The 18,111-nt window shown below is 41.0% G+C and overlaps 1 protein-coding gene across 1 annotated transcript in view; it reads left to right on the top strand.

The window, feature by feature from the left end:
* Positions 1-18,111, top strand: part of FAM184B (family with sequence similarity 184 member B) — an 88,347-nt gene that overhangs the window by 19,185 nt on the left and 51,051 nt on the right. Inside the window, exon 2 of the mRNA XM_089777835.1 lies at positions 15,125-15,892. Coding sequence (XP_089633961.1) covers positions 15,125-15,892 — 768 coding nt within the window. The remainder of the gene's footprint in view (positions 1-15,124; positions 15,893-18,111) is intronic.

The following is an 18,111-nucleotide window of genomic DNA, read 5'->3' as shown; positions in this document are numbered from 1 at the left end:
TCACTGCCCCCCTTCGCCTTCCGCTGTGGCACTTGGCTGACTTCTGCACCACTCAGCCAGGCTGCCGCATGGGAGCAAGTGGCGCAAGCGACTGTTTGGGCTCCGTGCTCCCCATGCAGCACGGGGAGTGTGGAGCCCAAATGGCCGTTTGGGCTTCACGGTCCTCTGCGTGAGGGGCAGGAGGGGGAGGAGAAGAGAGAGAGAGAGAGAGAGAGACAAAGAGAGAGGCAGGAGGTGGAGGAGAGCTGAGGGGGGTGGAGGAGAGGCAGTAGGAAGAGGAGAGAGAGAGAGAGAGACTGAGCGCGAGACCGGAGGCTCAGGAGAGAAAGCTGACGTGGAGGAGAGACTTGAAAATCCCATCTTATGACGGGCTAATTGGCTAGTATTAATAGAGTTGGGGTTTGTTTGAACACAAACATGGTGCTGCTTTAACGGTAGGCCTGGTCTACACTGCAGTTTTGTTGACAAAATGCAGGTTCATCAACACAACAGTTGAGGTGTAAACACCTCCTGTCAATTTAACTCTCCTGATATGCTGCCACAATAAAAGCACTTCAGTGAGTGGCAGAGAGATTTTATGCTGCTTCTACAAGGAGCTACACACCATCCACATGGCGGATCCACACCCACTGCTAGGAATCCCATGGATACTTTGGGGGAACTGGAGGCAGTGGACAGAAGAGTTCACCCCATGGATGAAATGGTGGGTGAGGAGATAGAGTTGAAGGAGGATGGGGACAGGAAACAGGCTTATCCAGAGGTGTGGTATTCCAGGACTTCTTTTGACTCTGGGAGATCTGTTCAGTTCCAGTACTCTGGCTCTGGCATGCCTGAAGCAGGAAATGGGAGCTCCAGTGAGTACTCCTTTTTCTTTGAGCTACATGAGGTTACATGGCGCACATGAGAGAAGGAATTGAAATTAACAACACAAGGTATTGTTTGCATCTGCTTCACATACGCATTGGAGGGCTCCAGCCTGCAGAAAAGTTTTGTAATGCACAGAGATCTCCTGGGAGTCCTGCAGATAATCTGCGGTCCTCTGCCAAAGGTTCCTTGGCAGAGCTGCTAGTTTCTTTCTGTTATAGGAATCTTTGCTGCTCCAGTGATACACTGCAAGCCTTTCCTAGAACTCCTACTGGGAGAAGGTGGTGATGTGTATAAGAAGAGAGCTACCCATGTTTAGAGCCCTACCAAATTCACAGCCATGAAAAATGTGTTGTGGACTGTGAAATCTGGTCTTGTCTATGACATCTGGTCTTTTGTGTATTTTTTACCCTGTACTATTCAGATTTTATGGGTGGAGGGAGACCAATGTTTGGATGTTGTAGGAAGGTTTCAAGATTATCTGGGGGATCACAGATTGATACCCTTAGTTCTGCACTGCCTTCAGACTGAGGTGGCTAGAGAATGGTAGCTGCTGACTGAGGGCTCAGTTCTGCAGGCAGCATCAGAGAAGTAAGGGTAACAATAGCATACCATACCATCCTTACTTGTGTGTGTTGTCAGTCAGGTGGGGTCGCCCCTCATTTTACTATACTGTGCTGTAACTGGTGGTAGCTCTGCCTTTTGAGCTGGGATCCTGCCCACTGCTCCCCAGCTGCCCAGCTCTGAAGGCGGCACTGCCTCTAGTAGCAGAACAGCAGTAAGGGTAGCAGAATTGCAATCCCTGTTACTATAATCTTTCAACCACCCCTCAGTACCTTGTTCAGTCAGGACCATAACACTGTAAAATTTAAGATTTAAATAGCTATGTGACAGATTGGGCCGGGTCTGGGCACCGCTCAGGGTGTCCGCTCAGGGCAAATTGTTCAAAACCAGGGCTACCTACAGCCCTCGACTGGAGATCTTTCCCAAACAGGTCACAAACCAGTCATACCGACCACTTCAGCTACCAATCTGGCCAGCAGGAAGCCTCATGAGCAAAACCCCTCAGATACTCCAGCTTTCCCTGTGTCACAATCAGTCCTGGGCCTTACACACAGGTGAGGGGTTATAGAACTCAATTTCACCTACCCCGAATGGGTTCTCCTGGACCCAAAGAACCAGTCACAGGTTCCCAGTCAATTTATACTTTAGATTTTACCCACAAAATCATGCTGTGCCAATCCCTTTAGAATCTAAAATCTAAAGGTTTATTAGCAAAAGAAAGAAAAAGTTGTGAGTAAGATTGTTAATGAGAATACATTACATGCACCAATCACCAAGTTCTGGACGCAGGCTCTTAGCAGAGATGTTACAAACTGCTATTTTAAAAGTCTCTTGTGAACATCCTATGTCAGGATGGGTCATCAATCTTTCCCAGCTTTCTGTCCCTCACACGGCTGCATCTGGGATCAGTAGCAAGATTACAGACAAGATGGAGTCCACCTCATGGCATTTTTATATCCATTCCTGGTGTCTCCCAAGCCAGAGTGGGTCACATGATCAAGTGACCTGTCTGTGTTTCACATGCTGGCACCCATTATGCCCTGATTGGTTGCAGGTTTCCAGATGCATTCCTCAGGTATGTATTGGCTACCTTGAGAGCCATGGGGCTGTGCTAGTTAGCATAGTCATTCATTGGACATTCCTTCCTTACAGCTGGCAGTCCAGGCCATTGCTCTGTCTCAGACAGAGAACATTCACAGTACCAGCACAGAGTCCATATTCATAACTCTACATACAAACATCACACAAGTAGCATACATAGAATCAGTAAGACATAAGCTTTCATTTGACACCTCACATGGCCCCCTTTGTACAGACTTTGGGGCAAACACCCCCCATGGGTGCAGCAGTGATCTGTCTGCTCCCCTTAAAATCCAATAATGTGATAAGCTAAAATTATGAAATTTGCAAATTTAAAATTCTATGACTCTGAAATTTATCAAAATGAACTGTGAATTTGGTAGGGCCCTAAACATGGTGCATCGCCTACTCTGTTGGTACTAGAGCAGCAACCGTGGATATGGTCTGCTGGCACGAGGAGTCTTGCATGAACACACACAGACAATGTAATTACAGTTCTTTATGAGTGTCAATAGAAATTAAGGTGAATTAACTCTGTAGTATAGATGTAGACTTAGTTGCCACTATGAAATTTTGCTGGCACAGCTATGGTGGCTAAGAGTGTAAAAAAAACTGGCATAATTATGCCAGCAACTCCCCCTCCGCAATGTAGAGGTAGCTATATTCACAGAAAAGTGCTTCTGTCAATTTAGCTAGTATAAATGGGGAAGGGGGTCTTAGGAAAATTCCTGTCAGCCAGCATATGCTGCACCTATTAAAGGGGTCTCTTGCTGGTATAGTTGTGCTACAAAGGTATTTGTAGTGTAGACAAGCCCACAGGAGTATCGTTAAAGCACTAAAGCCCTCCTAGTGTGGAGAATTTGACAAAGGTGCTTATCCTGGTAGAGCTTATTACTATAATCAAAGGGGAACAAACAGTGTGAATATTGGGCACTTCTGTATCAGTCTGACTATATCCACACTAGGGATGTACCTATCCTATGTACCCCTACAGCCAGGGGTGATGCACTGGGGAAGGGCAACAAGGGGTCATGTGCCCCAAATGCCATGAGCAGGAGAGGTTGGCCAGCAGCTGGCAGGGGGCTAGCCGGAAGGGCCCTGGCACCTGCTGGTCCCCCACACTTTGGTCCCCCACACTCACCAGCAGTGGCAGGTTAGAGTGGAACAGGGCAGTCCCAGCTGCTTTGATCTCCCAGAGTGCCCTGCTCCATAGGAGGGAGCAGGACCACCCTGCACTCCCTGGCAGGAAGTAGAATGATGTGGCTGGGGAAGCAAAGTGATCTGAGGCCACCTTGCTCCGCTTCCCCCCCACCACTGCCAGTGAGTACGGAGGTGTAGGACTCCTGCTGCTGTCACTGGCCTCCCCAGCCATGCTAGTCCCCTAGGTTACCTCAGTGGAAGGAAGAGGCAGAGGAAATCTCTAGCAAAACCAGTAGAACCATCATCATCTGATTCCCAGTCCTGTGTTTTAACCACAGGTTCATTTTTCCTCTGCATGCAATAGCATATGAGAATTACAGCATTGTGGTTCATCTAGCGAAACAGTTAGGCTGTGTCTACACTGCACCCCTTTTCTGGAAAAGGGATGCAGATTAGACACTTTGGAATAGGCAAATCCGTGGGGAATTTAAATATCCCCCGCAGCATTTGCATTAACATGGCTGCCGCTTTTTTCCGGCTTGGGGATAAGCCGCAGAAAAGCGCCAGTCTAGACGTGATTCTCCGGAAAATAAACCCTTTTCCGGAGGATCTCTTATTCCTTCTTGAAATTACTTTGCAGTTGAATTTAGTTGAAATAATGGGTTTTATAAGATGCACACTCCTCACAGAATTAGATAAATGTATATTCATTTAGCCGCAATTGGAAGTAACTGAAGATGCCTTCCTTTAAACATTAAGGCTGTGTCTACACTGCACCCCTTTTCCGGAAAAGGGATGCAGATTAGACACTTTGGAATAGGCAAATCTGCGGGGGATTTAAATACTTGAAAGTAGGAATAAGAGATTCTCCGGAAAAGGGTTTATTTTCCGGAGAATCATGTCTAGACTGGCGCTTTTCTCCAGCTTATCCCTAAGCCGGAAAAAAGCGGCAGCCATGTTAATGCAAATGCCGTGGAGGATGTTTAAATCCCCCGCGGATTTGCCTATTCCAAAGTGTCTAATCTGCATCCCTTTTCCAGAAAAGGGGTGCAGTGTAGACACAGCCAAAGGCTACGTCTACACTGGCCCCTTTTCCGAAAGGGGCATGTTAATTTCACAGGTCGTAATAGGGAAATCCGCGGGGGATTTAAATATCCCCCGTGGCATTTAAATAAAAATGTCCGCCGCTTTTTTCCGGCTTTTAGAAAAGCTGGAAAAGAGCGTCTACACTGGCCCCGATCCTCCGGAAAAAAAGCCCTTTTCAAAGTAGGAATAAGATCCTCCGGAAAAGGGCTTTTTTTCCAGAGGATCGGGGCCAGTGTAGACGCTCTTTTCCGGCTTTTCTAAAAGCCGGAAAAAAGCGGCGGACATTTTTATTTAAATGCTGCGGGGGATATTTAAATCCCCATGCGGATTTCCCTATTACGACCTGTGAAATTAACATGCCCCTTTCGGAAAAGGGGCCAGTGTAGACGAGCCCTTAATGTTTAAAGGAAGGCATCTTCAGTTACTTCCAATTGCGGCTAAATGAATATACATTTATCTAATTCTGTGAGGAGTGTGCATCTTAGTTCTCCTTGTGGCTAAATGAATATACATTTATCTAATTCTGTGAGGAGTGTGAATCTTAGTTCCCCTTGTGGCTAAATGAATATGCATTTATGTAATTCTGTGAGGAGTGCACATCTATCTTATACATCCTGTCCTTGACTTCCAAGAGACAGCAACATTTTCAAATAATCATAATACTCTAGCATTGGGATGCAAGCCACTCCTCCCAGACCACCCTTGACTACTGGAAGCCAAGGACAGTTTACTTAATGGAAGGTATCATACCACTGTGTGCTATGAAATTATAGAAAATGCAGTGCTTTTACAATGAAACATAACAGACTCTTTTAATTTTGGTCAAATTGCAGATGATGAAAAATTCTATTTGTGTATATAAAACCCATTATTTCAACTAAATTCAACTGCAAAATAATTTCTATTTGACCGACTTCAGTGACCATATTTTTATGTAAGACTTATCTTGAAAAATATGTTGAGACTCAGTTTGATTAACTACAGTAATTACTAGAGCAAAAAAGAGGGAATATATTTCATTTCATGATTAGACAAGCTGCTTTTTCTTCCACTTTCATAATACTTTAGTTATTGTCAAATGAATTCAAATTAGTTTGGATAAGGGCACTGCCACATGAATTTAATCAAAGGTAATGATAACATATCAAGTTGTGGAGAGGTGAATGCCACAGGGATTTTTGCCTTATTTAACAACTTAATTAAATATATGGAAGTGAGAGTAAACATGTTAAGAAAAGTCACAGATGATAGAAGGGTATGTGGAAATGCAAACACTCATGAGGGAAGAGAAATAAAGCAAAGGAAACTGCAGAGAGGGGAAATATGGCCAGAAAGCAACAAAACTGGATTCAGCTAGGAAAACTGCCTGCTGGCACATGTGGAGTAAACTAATCCAAAAAGCGGACATTAAATGGGAAGAAGAAACCTGGAAAACTGGAATAGTAAAAAACATCTGGGAGGAAGGAACCAAAAAGCTGCTCCACAGTAGTTTGTGTAGAAATCTTGCACTGGCAGAGGTATTGACAGAATGGCTAATAGGTCCCTAATTTGTATCCAGTTCTTACTTTGTTTTAAATGGTGGGAAAGGTTCCATAAAGCATACTGGACCACATGAAGTGGCTGCACTCTGGTCTGACTAAATCCTTAATGTACAAAAGTTAAAGGAGAGAACCATGGCAAGGAGATGAGTGGGAAAACTCGAGCTTCCTGCCCCTGCGAAGTCATCCATCCATCCTGATCTTCCCTCTCAGTAGAGCAGTGGTTCTCAAACTTTTGTACGGGTGATCCCTTTCAGATAGCAAGCCTTTGAGTGTGCCCTCCATCTTTCTAAATTAAAAACATTGTTTATATACTTAACATCATTCTAATGCAGGATGCAAAGCAGGGTTTGGGGTGGAGGCGGACCACACATGACTCCACCATGTAATAACCTTATGATCCCTGAGGGGTTCCAGCTCCCAGTTTGAGAACCCCTGCTTCAGGGCTTTCCTCCTGCTCTGTGGAAACAGAGAAGGACCAGAGCCTTTGCTATTCAAAACTAAATACTTACTGTTAAGGGGGAGCTATTTGTGAGAGAATAGGGAATTGCTGGAGTTTCTCTTTCTGTTTTTCCTGTGAGTTCTAGGGAGCTCTCTTGATGAACTGTGAGCAAGGAATTCTCATTAAAGATCCACTGCTTGGGTGCTGGCACTGCACGTGTCCAAAACTGTGGTGGGTAGGATCTGTGACTCTACCTCTGAACATGAGGAGCAATTTGAGGCTGCACAAACACTATCACACATCCCCAAAGGCTAATCCCATCCATACAATCTGCATTTAGGCAGGCTGTGAAGTGCATCTGTGCCCAAGATAAGATCTTCTGAATCTCTAAATAATTTCAGGAAAGGAAAAATAAATTGTATACCATATTAGTGGTGTTGTTTTCACCACCTCCCCAGTCCCTGGAAACTTAAAAGTACTATTACTGCAGTACATTTTTATTTTACAAATTCTTCAACTGCCTGAGCAGCTATTTCCAACACAGGACAAATTTAGCACATGTCTATATTTCACAAAAGAGACGTCCAGCTGGCCTGCCTTTTATTCATAGACCTTAATGTGATTAGCAGAATGATGGAGTGCTGAGTACATAAGCAATTTGGGTACTGTGTGTCCAATATTAATCTTAGAAGTGCAGGAACATTTCAGCCCAGATAAGCAAAGAGCACACAGAAGGGAGAAGAATATATGTGCTTGTCTGGTGTCTGGGGCACTTTAGGTGAGCTAAAACATTTTAATTTAATGTATAACATTTCAACTGAATGAAAAAAAAAAAAGCCTTTCCCCTTGTCCAGCTTTCCAAACTTTTAACAAGGACAAGGTGCTGGCACAATCTAGGCAACAAGCACAGGAAAAGAGAGTGAATAGTAATCTCAAGCAAAGTATTCTAGACTTAGAATTTCTTAATGCACCACTGCTGATATGCATTATTGATAGCAATATATAGCTCATGGAGGAGAAAAGGACATACACTAGAATTTCCAGGACATAAAGTCACATAATTTGATGGTAACATTTTGCTAGTATAGTTTTAATGTGTTGGTTGATAGTTAAAGGTCTGATATAAGATTGCTTCATTATGTGCGGGTAAACATGAGTCAATACCACTAAGATCAGTGTTGATGATTTACAATAACATTAATGTACTACCATGGCACAGTTTTATCTACTATTGGCAAATAAGTGAGCTACGAGCTAGGGTCAAAAAGTGAGCTATGTTTGTTTCTCATATATATGTGGAATTGTTACAAAATCTCATGGCTGTGGTAACATTTTGCCAACTCTTGGGACATTAGGTAGCTTTTCCTGTAGCTTTTGGAATCATGAGATTTCAGGAGAATTAAAAAAAATACATTTCTGGCCATTGTGGTTACAAAAATAAATATGAAAACATGGCCCACCTTCATCCGAAAGACTCAGAAAACAAATAAAAGACATATTATTTTTTTTAATCCCATGTTTTTTAAGTCAGTCTCATGATTTGGGGGGCCTGACTCATGGTTTTCAAATGCTTGAGTTGGACAATGCTTCAAGGGCCTCATCATTCGATAGAACTATTCATGAGCACAATGCTGGTTTGGTATGTCTACATTGCAGCTAGGATACAGACATGCCAACTCTGCTTGAACTAGTGTGCTACAAATAGTGTAGCTTCCCCTCCCCTCCCCCCCGGTTCATATGGGGACATTGTTGGCTCTTCCCCTTCATCAGGGAGTGAGGGGAAAGTGCTTAGTGTGCTTCATTCCTTGCTGTGGCTGGGCAATGCAGGGGGCATACAAGCTGTGCGCTGCACTCTCTCTCCCTCACAGGGACAGGAAAGGGAAGAGCAAGCAGCCTCTTTATGAATCTTGAAAGGGAGGGCTTTGTGTGTCCCCTCTCCCGCACACACACACAATCCTCCTACACACACACACTCTGGGGTCCTTGCCCAGAGCCTCTCCTCACCCCAGCTTTGACTTCTGCAACTCCTACAACCCTCCCACAACACTCTGCCCTGAGCCCCATCTTAAGGACCCGAGCATCACCAGGTAACTGTGCTAGTATGTTTCACCCACCATTGACTGCAATGATGTGGACCAAGGTGACCCGCCCAGTTGAAATTCAGGGGTTTAACAGTGTGTAGCAGCAGCACCCAACATACTAAGGTAGGAAGTTAAAAATTCCTCCTGATGCTGTCCAAGCCCTTTACCATTCTTGAATGTATAATCACAACACCCAATGTGAAGAAGGGAACTCTCATCCCTGTTCTGAAGCAAAGAGGGACTAAGGCCCACATTCTCAAAAGTATTTAGGTGCCTAAATAACTTTTGAGGATCAGGGCCAAGATGACTTCCTAAGATCATACGTGAAGTTGTGGAAGAGCCAGGAATAGAACTCCAGGACCTGATTCACCACTGCATTATGCCAGGTTCATGTGAGTGTAACTCCATTGAAATCAGTGAAAGTCCACTAGCATAAAATTGGAGTTCTACTGTGGCAAATCAGAGCCCAGAAATTCTGGATTTCAGGTCTGTCCCCTCATCATAAGACTGTCTTTCTTCTGCTTGAATGTGAATACTAATATGGGGAAGAATGCCGGTGTGGACATTTATAAAAAATATTTCTTTTGTGTATTGTGATTTATATTTGTTGGTTTGGTTTTGTACCATTTATACAGATATAGATAGAACACAGGGAGGGGAAGAAGGAGCCTGTCTTTTCACCAAGGGAGAGTTTTGTATTATTGTTTGGAAAGTAGCTCCTTACAGACGCCCGCTGTAATCTGCTTGGACAATAGACAACATAGAGTTCATGGAGAGAAATTAGCAGCTATTGGTGGAAATGAGATGCTGTCTTTGCTAGTGGCAACAGTGATGATACAATCACCTGGCCTCAGTGAGCAGATATAAACTTGAAGTTTGTCCCCTCCCCATGCTCTGAAGAGTTTGTGTAACTCTTTAAATACATGTCTGGTTTAAACAGGTATGTTTACTTGTCAGGTGGCAGGCATGTGTAAATGAACATATTTAGGCTTGCCAGAATTCAATATATATAACAATGTTTTTCTTTAAACATTTTTTCTAATTTCATCAATTTAAATTTTTTCAGTTGCTGGGAACTAGGGGGCTGGACAACATGGGGATCAGACAGTAATTATCGAATGACAGTAGACATTAGGATACAAAAAGTTAAATCTTAATGATTGTTAAAATACAAATTATCAACATCATAATGACAAAGTAAATTACCTTAAATAAAACTTTTAAGTTCTCAACCAGCATTTTCTACTTTGCTTAGCTGTATATTTTGATCTTTAATTAATGGAATTTTTTCTAATCAGTTTGTGTGTGTGTGGTGAAATCAACATTTACTGATGTTTACAAACAAAAATCTAGTCCTTCCAAGCCTTAAACCATATTTTTGAATGCTGATTGCCTCTATTATGACAATCACTTATGATTTTGTTCTCCTTTCATTCTACCTCTTTCTTAACACCTCGCTCTGACATCTTTTATCCTGCTGATGAAACATCCTTCAGTGGTGGCATTCAGGTTCCTAAGAGAATAATGCACCTGACACATCTCTGTAAACAGAAATAAGGCTTTTGTTCCACAATGAGTCAGTTAACCCTATCTCCATTTTTAATTACCAGATTAAATAATAGAAAGTGGGAATAGTAAGGGTTATTATCTAATGCTCTGGTAATGTATTGTATACTGTGTGCCCGTGCTTTTACCAGCATGTCATCTAACTCTATTCAATTGCAGAAAAACAGGTAAGCCATTTCCTAGTGCACACACAGCTTTGGAGAATTGCTATGGCGGCAGTAGCCTAGGTATTATGCTGGTAAGTCACAGAACTATATAATCATCTCTCCAGGTCAAGATGATTCAGGTTTTGCTGTCACACTGATTGGACATTTAAGATTGCCTTTGAAAACCATTTAAACTCTAACTAGAATGCAGCAGCACAGTTTCACAGAGGCTGACACCAGGTTAGCTGATGTTACCTTTGTTCTATTAACTACACCTGGCTGCAATTATGCTTCAGTGTCTTCCTTCTGGTACAGTGAGCTATAAATAACAGGGCCAGTCCCCCTAACTGGCTGTCATAAGGGTATGAGAGAGTTTTTGATTGATTGGGTTAGACTCAGCATCTCACAATGCACATGGAGGATTCTCTGTCAAAAGCACATGACGTTGGAATGATTTTTCTATGGCAAAACTAACATTTTTTTAAATTTCCTTTTTCTGTTTGTCTATGTAGGTTTCTTTTGCTGAATTTAGTATTATATTTTTGGGAGTTCTAAATTTATTATTAGTTTATTTTTTGAATGGGAATATTGTTGTCAATTATATTTTGTTAAGGGGCTTAGCATTTTGGGGCATTGGCATTTAATAAAAAATCATTTTTGTTTTCTTATTTAGGTGAGATTAATTGTTTATGAGATTAATGACTTTGACTTTGGGCATACAGCCCAAGGCTCATTTTCAGGAAATGCGGAACACCTGACCTCTGAAAGCCCAATATCCTCTATGTCATTTCAGTTTGAGTACCCCAAAACTGAACTACCCAAAACCACTTCACTTTTGAAAATGTTATGCCCTTAAACCTAGCAATATTTAAATCAAAATTATAACTTTCATAGTGGTTCTACCCATCAATAGAAGACAGGATACCAAGAATTCATAAATAGCTACAATGAGTAGATAAGCCATTATCTCCCAGCCTTTTTGAGCATCTGAATCAACTATGACTTTGAACTATTCCCATTAGTGCAGATTGATTCGTATTCTTTTGTACCTACTCTAACATTCAGTGGAGTCTGGGTTCTTCTAAAGCCCAATTTCACAATAGCCGGGGAAGGGGAATGGGTGGAGCAGGAAGTAGTCCAAACTCAACTGCTGTAAGCAACAACACAGTTGAATAGGAGGCAAATAGTGGTGGCACACTAGAATTCAACACAGGAACTCAGCATTAAGGGCTCATCTAGACTACAGGGAAGGGTCGAAAGAAGATATGCAAATTCTGCGGGAATTTACATATCTTCTGCCAATCACACTTTCGAAAGTGGAGCTTTCAAAAGCAAAAGTAATTAAGATGCGGCTTTTTCAGCAAACCCTCCACTCTTGGTTGAAAAGTCACGTAAACCTCATTTTTTTTTAAGGGAAAGCAGCTTGTCGACAAACTGGAGGGTTTGCCGACAAAACCGTGTCTTAATTACTTTCACTTTTGAAAGTACCACTTTCGAAAGTGAGCTCAAAAGAAGATATGCAAATTCCTGCAGAATTTGCATATCCTCTTTTGACCATTCCTTGTAGTCTAAATATGAGATGAGTCGATGTCTTGACCCTGTTAATTGAAGGGCCAAACAAGTAACTGGTCATTGCCAAAGCATGTGAATGGAATGAATTCCTTTCCCTTTATTTTTCCAACAGACTATTGAATAATTAAATATGTTCCAAAACTGACTGAGGTTGGCACTAATTGAAAAACAGTTAAAACTAAAAGGGGAGAATTAACAAAATATATTACAAAGCTAAAAACTTGTCTACATGGAAATAATAGCCAAAAGGCTTTTGGCTGCTGATTTGCTTGGCATTAGGAATATGATTCTATCACTGTCTGTTGTCATATATTTATCCAGAAATGTCCCCAGACACTGCTGTACTTGTGTTATTTTTATTAAGGCTCCTCTATATACTTTAATATTAGCAGGGCGTGAGTACTTGCATGTCTACTTTTTTTTCTAATGGATAGCTGAAGTCTGAAGTCCAATATGTGAATGTCACACTTTGGAATATATAAAATAGTACTGTGGTAAGCACAGAAGACTCTTACACATGACAAGAGAGTCAATGTTACTAACAAGTGTCTGGAAGAAATCTGACAATATTCTTAAGGTGTGCAAAATAAAGGGCCCAGCCCTGCAGTTCTTACTCAGACAAAGCTCCTTTTGATCTTTTAGTTGATGTTTTGCCTGAGTAACGAGGATTGCAGGAGTTGGCCTACACTGTGATCAAAGAGTTGGATGAGATCCTGACTCTAAATGCATGCATTTGAGGCTATTGTTGGCTATAAAGAACTTGTCAAAAGTCCATTGGGAGACTATCCATAATCTGTATTATAACTTGTATGTAGTTCCCAGATATTTATGTAGAGCTATGAGTTTTGTATCTCTGATACGAAAAATAAAAGCAGGAAAATCCAGGCTTATCTCAATATATTAATCAATATCCTACTTGAGTTTTGACACCATTCTATATTTTTATGCCATGACTTTGTATGAACCCACTTAATGAGAAAAAAGCTTCAGAAGGGTAGCCGAGTTAGTCTGTAACAGGAAAAACTTTAAAAACAACAAATAGTCTGATAGCACTTTAAAGACTAACAAAACATGTAAATGGTATCATGAGTTTTTGTGTGCTCACCAATGCTACCAGACTGTTTGTTGTTTTTAAAGTTTTTAATGAGAAAAGACATCCTATTTCACAAAGGTATCCGGAAACAGCCAAGTCAGTGTAGACCAGCATCCATTTAAGTCAGTATCCTGTCTCTGAGGGTATGTCTACACTAGCCCCCAGTTCAAACTAGGGAGGCTAATGTAGGCATTTGAAGTTGCACATGAAGCCTGGGATTTAAATATCCCGGGCTTTATTTGCATATTCCCGTCCGGTTGCCATTTTTAAATTCCCCTAGTCCGAAATAACTGCCGCTACACACGGCAGTGAAACGGCAATTTGAACTAAGTCCTTAGTTTGAATTAGCTGTTACACCTCAGTTAATGGAATGAGGCGTAACAGTTAATTTGAGCTAAGGACCGCGGACTAGTGGAATTTAAAAATGGCGACCGGACAGGAAGATGCAAATAAAGCCCGGGATATTTAAATCCCGGGCTTCATTTGCAACTTTGAATGCCTACATTAGCCTCTCTAGTTTGAACTAGGGGGCTAGTTGGACATACCCTGATAGTGCCAGAAATTCATGTTAGCCAATAAATACAGAAAAGAGATTTGCTAATAAACAGTAGGAAAGTAAAAAATCAATGGAAAAAATTAAAACCAGACACATGTATCTGACTAACATAGATGTCACCTACAGGGCTTTTAGTGGGAGGACATATGAGCACTAAATGACCTCATCTATATCTCTATGTTATATAGAGATATAGATGAGATATGCTATATGCTGGTAGCAGCACAATTCAATACTGATCTTTATGCATTTGAAACACGATTACCTATGCATTACTCCTAACAAATTCCTCTTGCTCAATCTATTCAGAAAGCCCCTAATGGTAAATAACATGAGTGTGCTGATGCATAAATTTTACATGCTCAGGATGACTTAGAGCATCATAAGAGATTTTGAATGTATTAAATCAATCTGTTTGACACTTACAGGGATGGCTGTTATTAATAATCTTGGGACATGTCAGAGCTTGAAGCAGAAAATAAAGAAGAAAACATCTATAACAAAACAAAGAAGAGAACATTTATAACAATCAGTGACATGCCTGAAGCCTGATCCTGGACCCTGAAGATCAATGACAAAATTCCCATTGACTTAATGGGAATGGGATTAGGCTCCAAGTATCTCTTCAAAGAGAATTCTAAACGTATAACAGACTAGCAAGTGCATCACTGAAATGTATCACCTCAGGCAAAAATTCTGTCAATCTACCCACTGTAGATTTTAATGGATATTTCATCATTCTCATCAATATAAATAATAATTTGTTTTATATTGTACTTTCCATATGAGGATCTGGATAAGCTTTACAAATAGTGAATGAAGCATTATCACACCTCTGTAAAAAGAGAATGATTACTCTCTATCTATAGACTGCACAAAGTTTAAGACCAACAATTTTAAAAGTGGCCACTTATTTCTCAGCTGTTGAATGCTTAACTTGAACCAACTCAGAAACTGGTTTTCTGTAGTGCTGAGCAACCAGCAATTCCATTGATCTCAAATGGCTTTGTGTGACCTCAATACCTCTGGAAATCAGATCTGTGTTTTGAGTTAGATAGAATGGATGCTCCTGAAAATTTTGGCCTTAGTGACTTTCCAAAGTTGTCTGAAGAAATCTTTGCTAGACTCCAGAATATACCCAGTATTTTCCAGCTTCTAGGCTCTTATCTTAACCTCTGGGTCATCTTTCCTCCCTTCACTCTGTGTTGCTTTCTAATTTGTGCATGAGAGGCACCTATCTGTTATTTCCACTTTTTCTCTCTTTGCTGGTAAGGAATGATTTTTACTTACCTTGATCAGAAACTTAGAAATGAATATAATACACTGATAAATACAAATGCCAAATCTTTAAGACTATCAATTAAATATATTGTAACTTTCTTTTCCTGGTTTATAGGTAATATATGTTTTGAACACTAAAAATGATGAGCATGAGGCCAGTATACAGACTCTTAAAGAAGCCCATCAAGAGGAAATTCAGCACATCCTTGCTGAGACCAGAAAAACCATTCTCCAATATAAATGCAAAGTAGGAGAGGAGCAGGAGCTACATAAGCATGTTCACACTCTTGAAGATACACTGGAGCAACACAGGCTAAACAAAGAAGCCTTAGAAGAATTTACCATGTGCAAGAAGCAGGTGGATGAGAGGGCATTCAGAACAGAGGCAAAACATGCTGAAAGGATCATTACCCTTTCCAAGGAGATGCTAAATACAAAAACAGACTTTGAAAACAAGTCTCAACATTTCAACAAGGAATCTGAGAGCCTGGTAAATGAATGTAAGCTACTTAGGCAAGAGAAATTGGATAAAAAGGAGACAATAGATGAAAAATGTAACCTACAGTTGCAGACTCTAATTAATGAAATGGAAAACCTCAAGAGGGAGAACCAGAAAATAACTGAAGAATATGTCCAGAAATCCAGCAAACTACACACCCCTTCCAAGAAAGAAAAAGAGATGTTGAAAAAGACCATGCAGCAGGCAGTGACTAATACACAGAAACAGCGCCAGCAAAGAGCAACAGAGCAAAAGAAAAGTTCTGGGGCCCTGGAAGCTGCCTTGCTGGAGCAGGTGAAGAAGCTGGAAACTGAGATGGAAGTGAAAGGTCTAAAGATAAATGAGTTGAAGAATCATTCCCAGAAGCTAATGGAGAGGATGCAGGTAGAATGGGAGACACTGATCCATCTGTCTATAAAGGAGCAAATTACTAAGTCTTTACAATTCTGTTTTTATAAAAGTGTTTTTTTTTCTTTCTATCAATAGCCCTTTGAACCAAGTGCCTTGTAGAGAATTTTAACAGGACTTAGAAGGCAACGGGAAGAAACCTAGTTCAGACACAGAGTTTCACACAATTAAGAATCCCCTGGGGAGCCTTCCTGAACAGCACCCTCTCTCAAAGGTGTACGATGTACAGGGGGAAAGAGGTGAAATGTGTGTCTTGACTGAAAACTTATTCTCCCTTCAGCTGCCAGCTAAAGGGGCAGTAATGTTGCCATCATGTGGGCAGAACGTATGTAAGGAATGGGGAATGGCAAGTCAACTTTCTATCTCCCCACCCCCTAGCCATCAGCAACTCATTCACTTCAATATGAGGTGCATTCTTGGGTAGAAAGGCTAGCCAGCACAGAGCAGATTGGAGATCAGGGCTGCTTTATGTAGTATGTTTCTATAGGCATGGCTCTTTAATTTTGATAGCATTGAATAAAGTATGTACCTTGGAAGATTCTAATGTGATGACAATAGGCCAAGTCACTTCCTCAGTGGGGAAAAATCTGTGGGAGGGGGCTCAGGAGGAAATCTGGAAATCATGAGGATCCTGTCAGAAACTCTCACACTGTTCCACTGGGGAAGGGGCCAGAGTTTACCTCTATGGTAACCTCATAGATTCCTAGAATCCATGAGTTGCCAGAGCCAGATACAAGGAGCTCCTTCTCCCCAGTGAAGGTCTGGTGTCCTTTGCCCCCACCTCACTACCTGGCAACACAGCTCTGAAACTACGTCTACATGGCGGCTTTTTTCCTGCAGAAGATATGCAAATTAACACTAATTTGCATATCTTGCACTCTCATTTGCATATCCTCTTCCTATCCTTTTTGCAGAAGACGTCTGGCTATTAAAAAGCCCAGTGAAGAAGGGCCATTTGTCGGAAAAAATCTTTTGCGCAAGAGCCTGTAAACCTCATTTTTTGAGGAATAAGGGCTCAACAAGTCTCTCAAAGAGATCCAGTCCCTTCAGTATAACTGACAACATGCATTTCCTATGATCAGGAGTTACAGGGAGGGAAAGATCCAATAACTTTGAGGCTCCCCCAGGCAAATGTATCCTCAAAGCTTTATGCCCTCCTTCTTTATTCAGTGAGCTGTGTGCAGGATCTTGTATCTGTTCTTAAGAATGTAATATTTCAAATTTTAATGTTACAATTAATTAATTCTTAATTTACAGCTTCAAGAAGGCCTGTAGTATTTAGGCCCCTATTTGGCAAACCAAGGACATATTTAATCGTAAACAGCTGCTCAGCCCCACTGAAATTAAAATTAAGCATTCGCATAAATGCTTTCTTAATTTTTGGCCTAGCCAAACTAGCTACCCTGGAAGAAGCAGAAGGTGAAGGATTGAAACAACACTTCCTAGAACTTGGTCCTATTAATAAAGATTAGATGGTAATTATACACTTAAAAAGACCAGTAAAAAAGAGTTTTCATGCTGCTGTTACATGCTTATGTATTGCCTAAGGCTTATGCATATTAGATCATGCAGCCATCTTACGTCTATTTATTTCCACATACCATAATATTTTATGTAATGCTAGAAACTGGTTTAAATGAAAGAAAATGCAGTGTTTCTGCCATGCAATACATAATTAAATCATATAAATAAAAAGGAATTGGATATACCGAGGCAATTTCAGATCTTTTTGTTTCTGATTTTGGTATTTGTTTTGCTTTTTGTTTCTGATTTTGGTATTAGCTGAATTAGGCTCAAGTTGAAATTACATTAGGAAGATCTGTTCTGAGAGTCAGATCCTCTGCCAGAGTAAATTGGCAGTGTTCCTTTGAAGTAAATGGACCTATGCAGTTTCACACCCTTTTAGGCTCTTCCCTTGGGTGTTTAAAGAACACCACTCACTCTGGGGTAAATTTGGGGAAAAACAAAACATAGTTTCCAATACTTTGCTAGTTTTGACAATATTTGTTTTCACATAAAAGCCCTCCTTTATAAGGTGGCTTTTTCTGCTATCATATTTATGACTACTTTACTTTTCACAAACATATACAAGACGACAGGTTGGGAAGAAGAAACAATTCTGGGTCACAAATATCTCTTACCATGAGCAAGAAAAGTCTTTAAAATATATTAAACATAAAAAGGATGTTAAAGGC

Source organism: Pelodiscus sinensis, chromosome 4 (genome assembly GCF_052426305.1).
Source record: "Pelodiscus sinensis isolate ZL-2025 chromosome 4, ASM5242630v1, whole genome shotgun sequence".
NCBI classification, from domain to species: domain Eukaryota; kingdom Metazoa; phylum Chordata; order Testudines; family Trionychidae; genus Pelodiscus; species Pelodiscus sinensis.
Note: the sequence above shows the minus strand (reverse complement) of the source record. Positions and strands in the feature narration are given on the sequence as shown.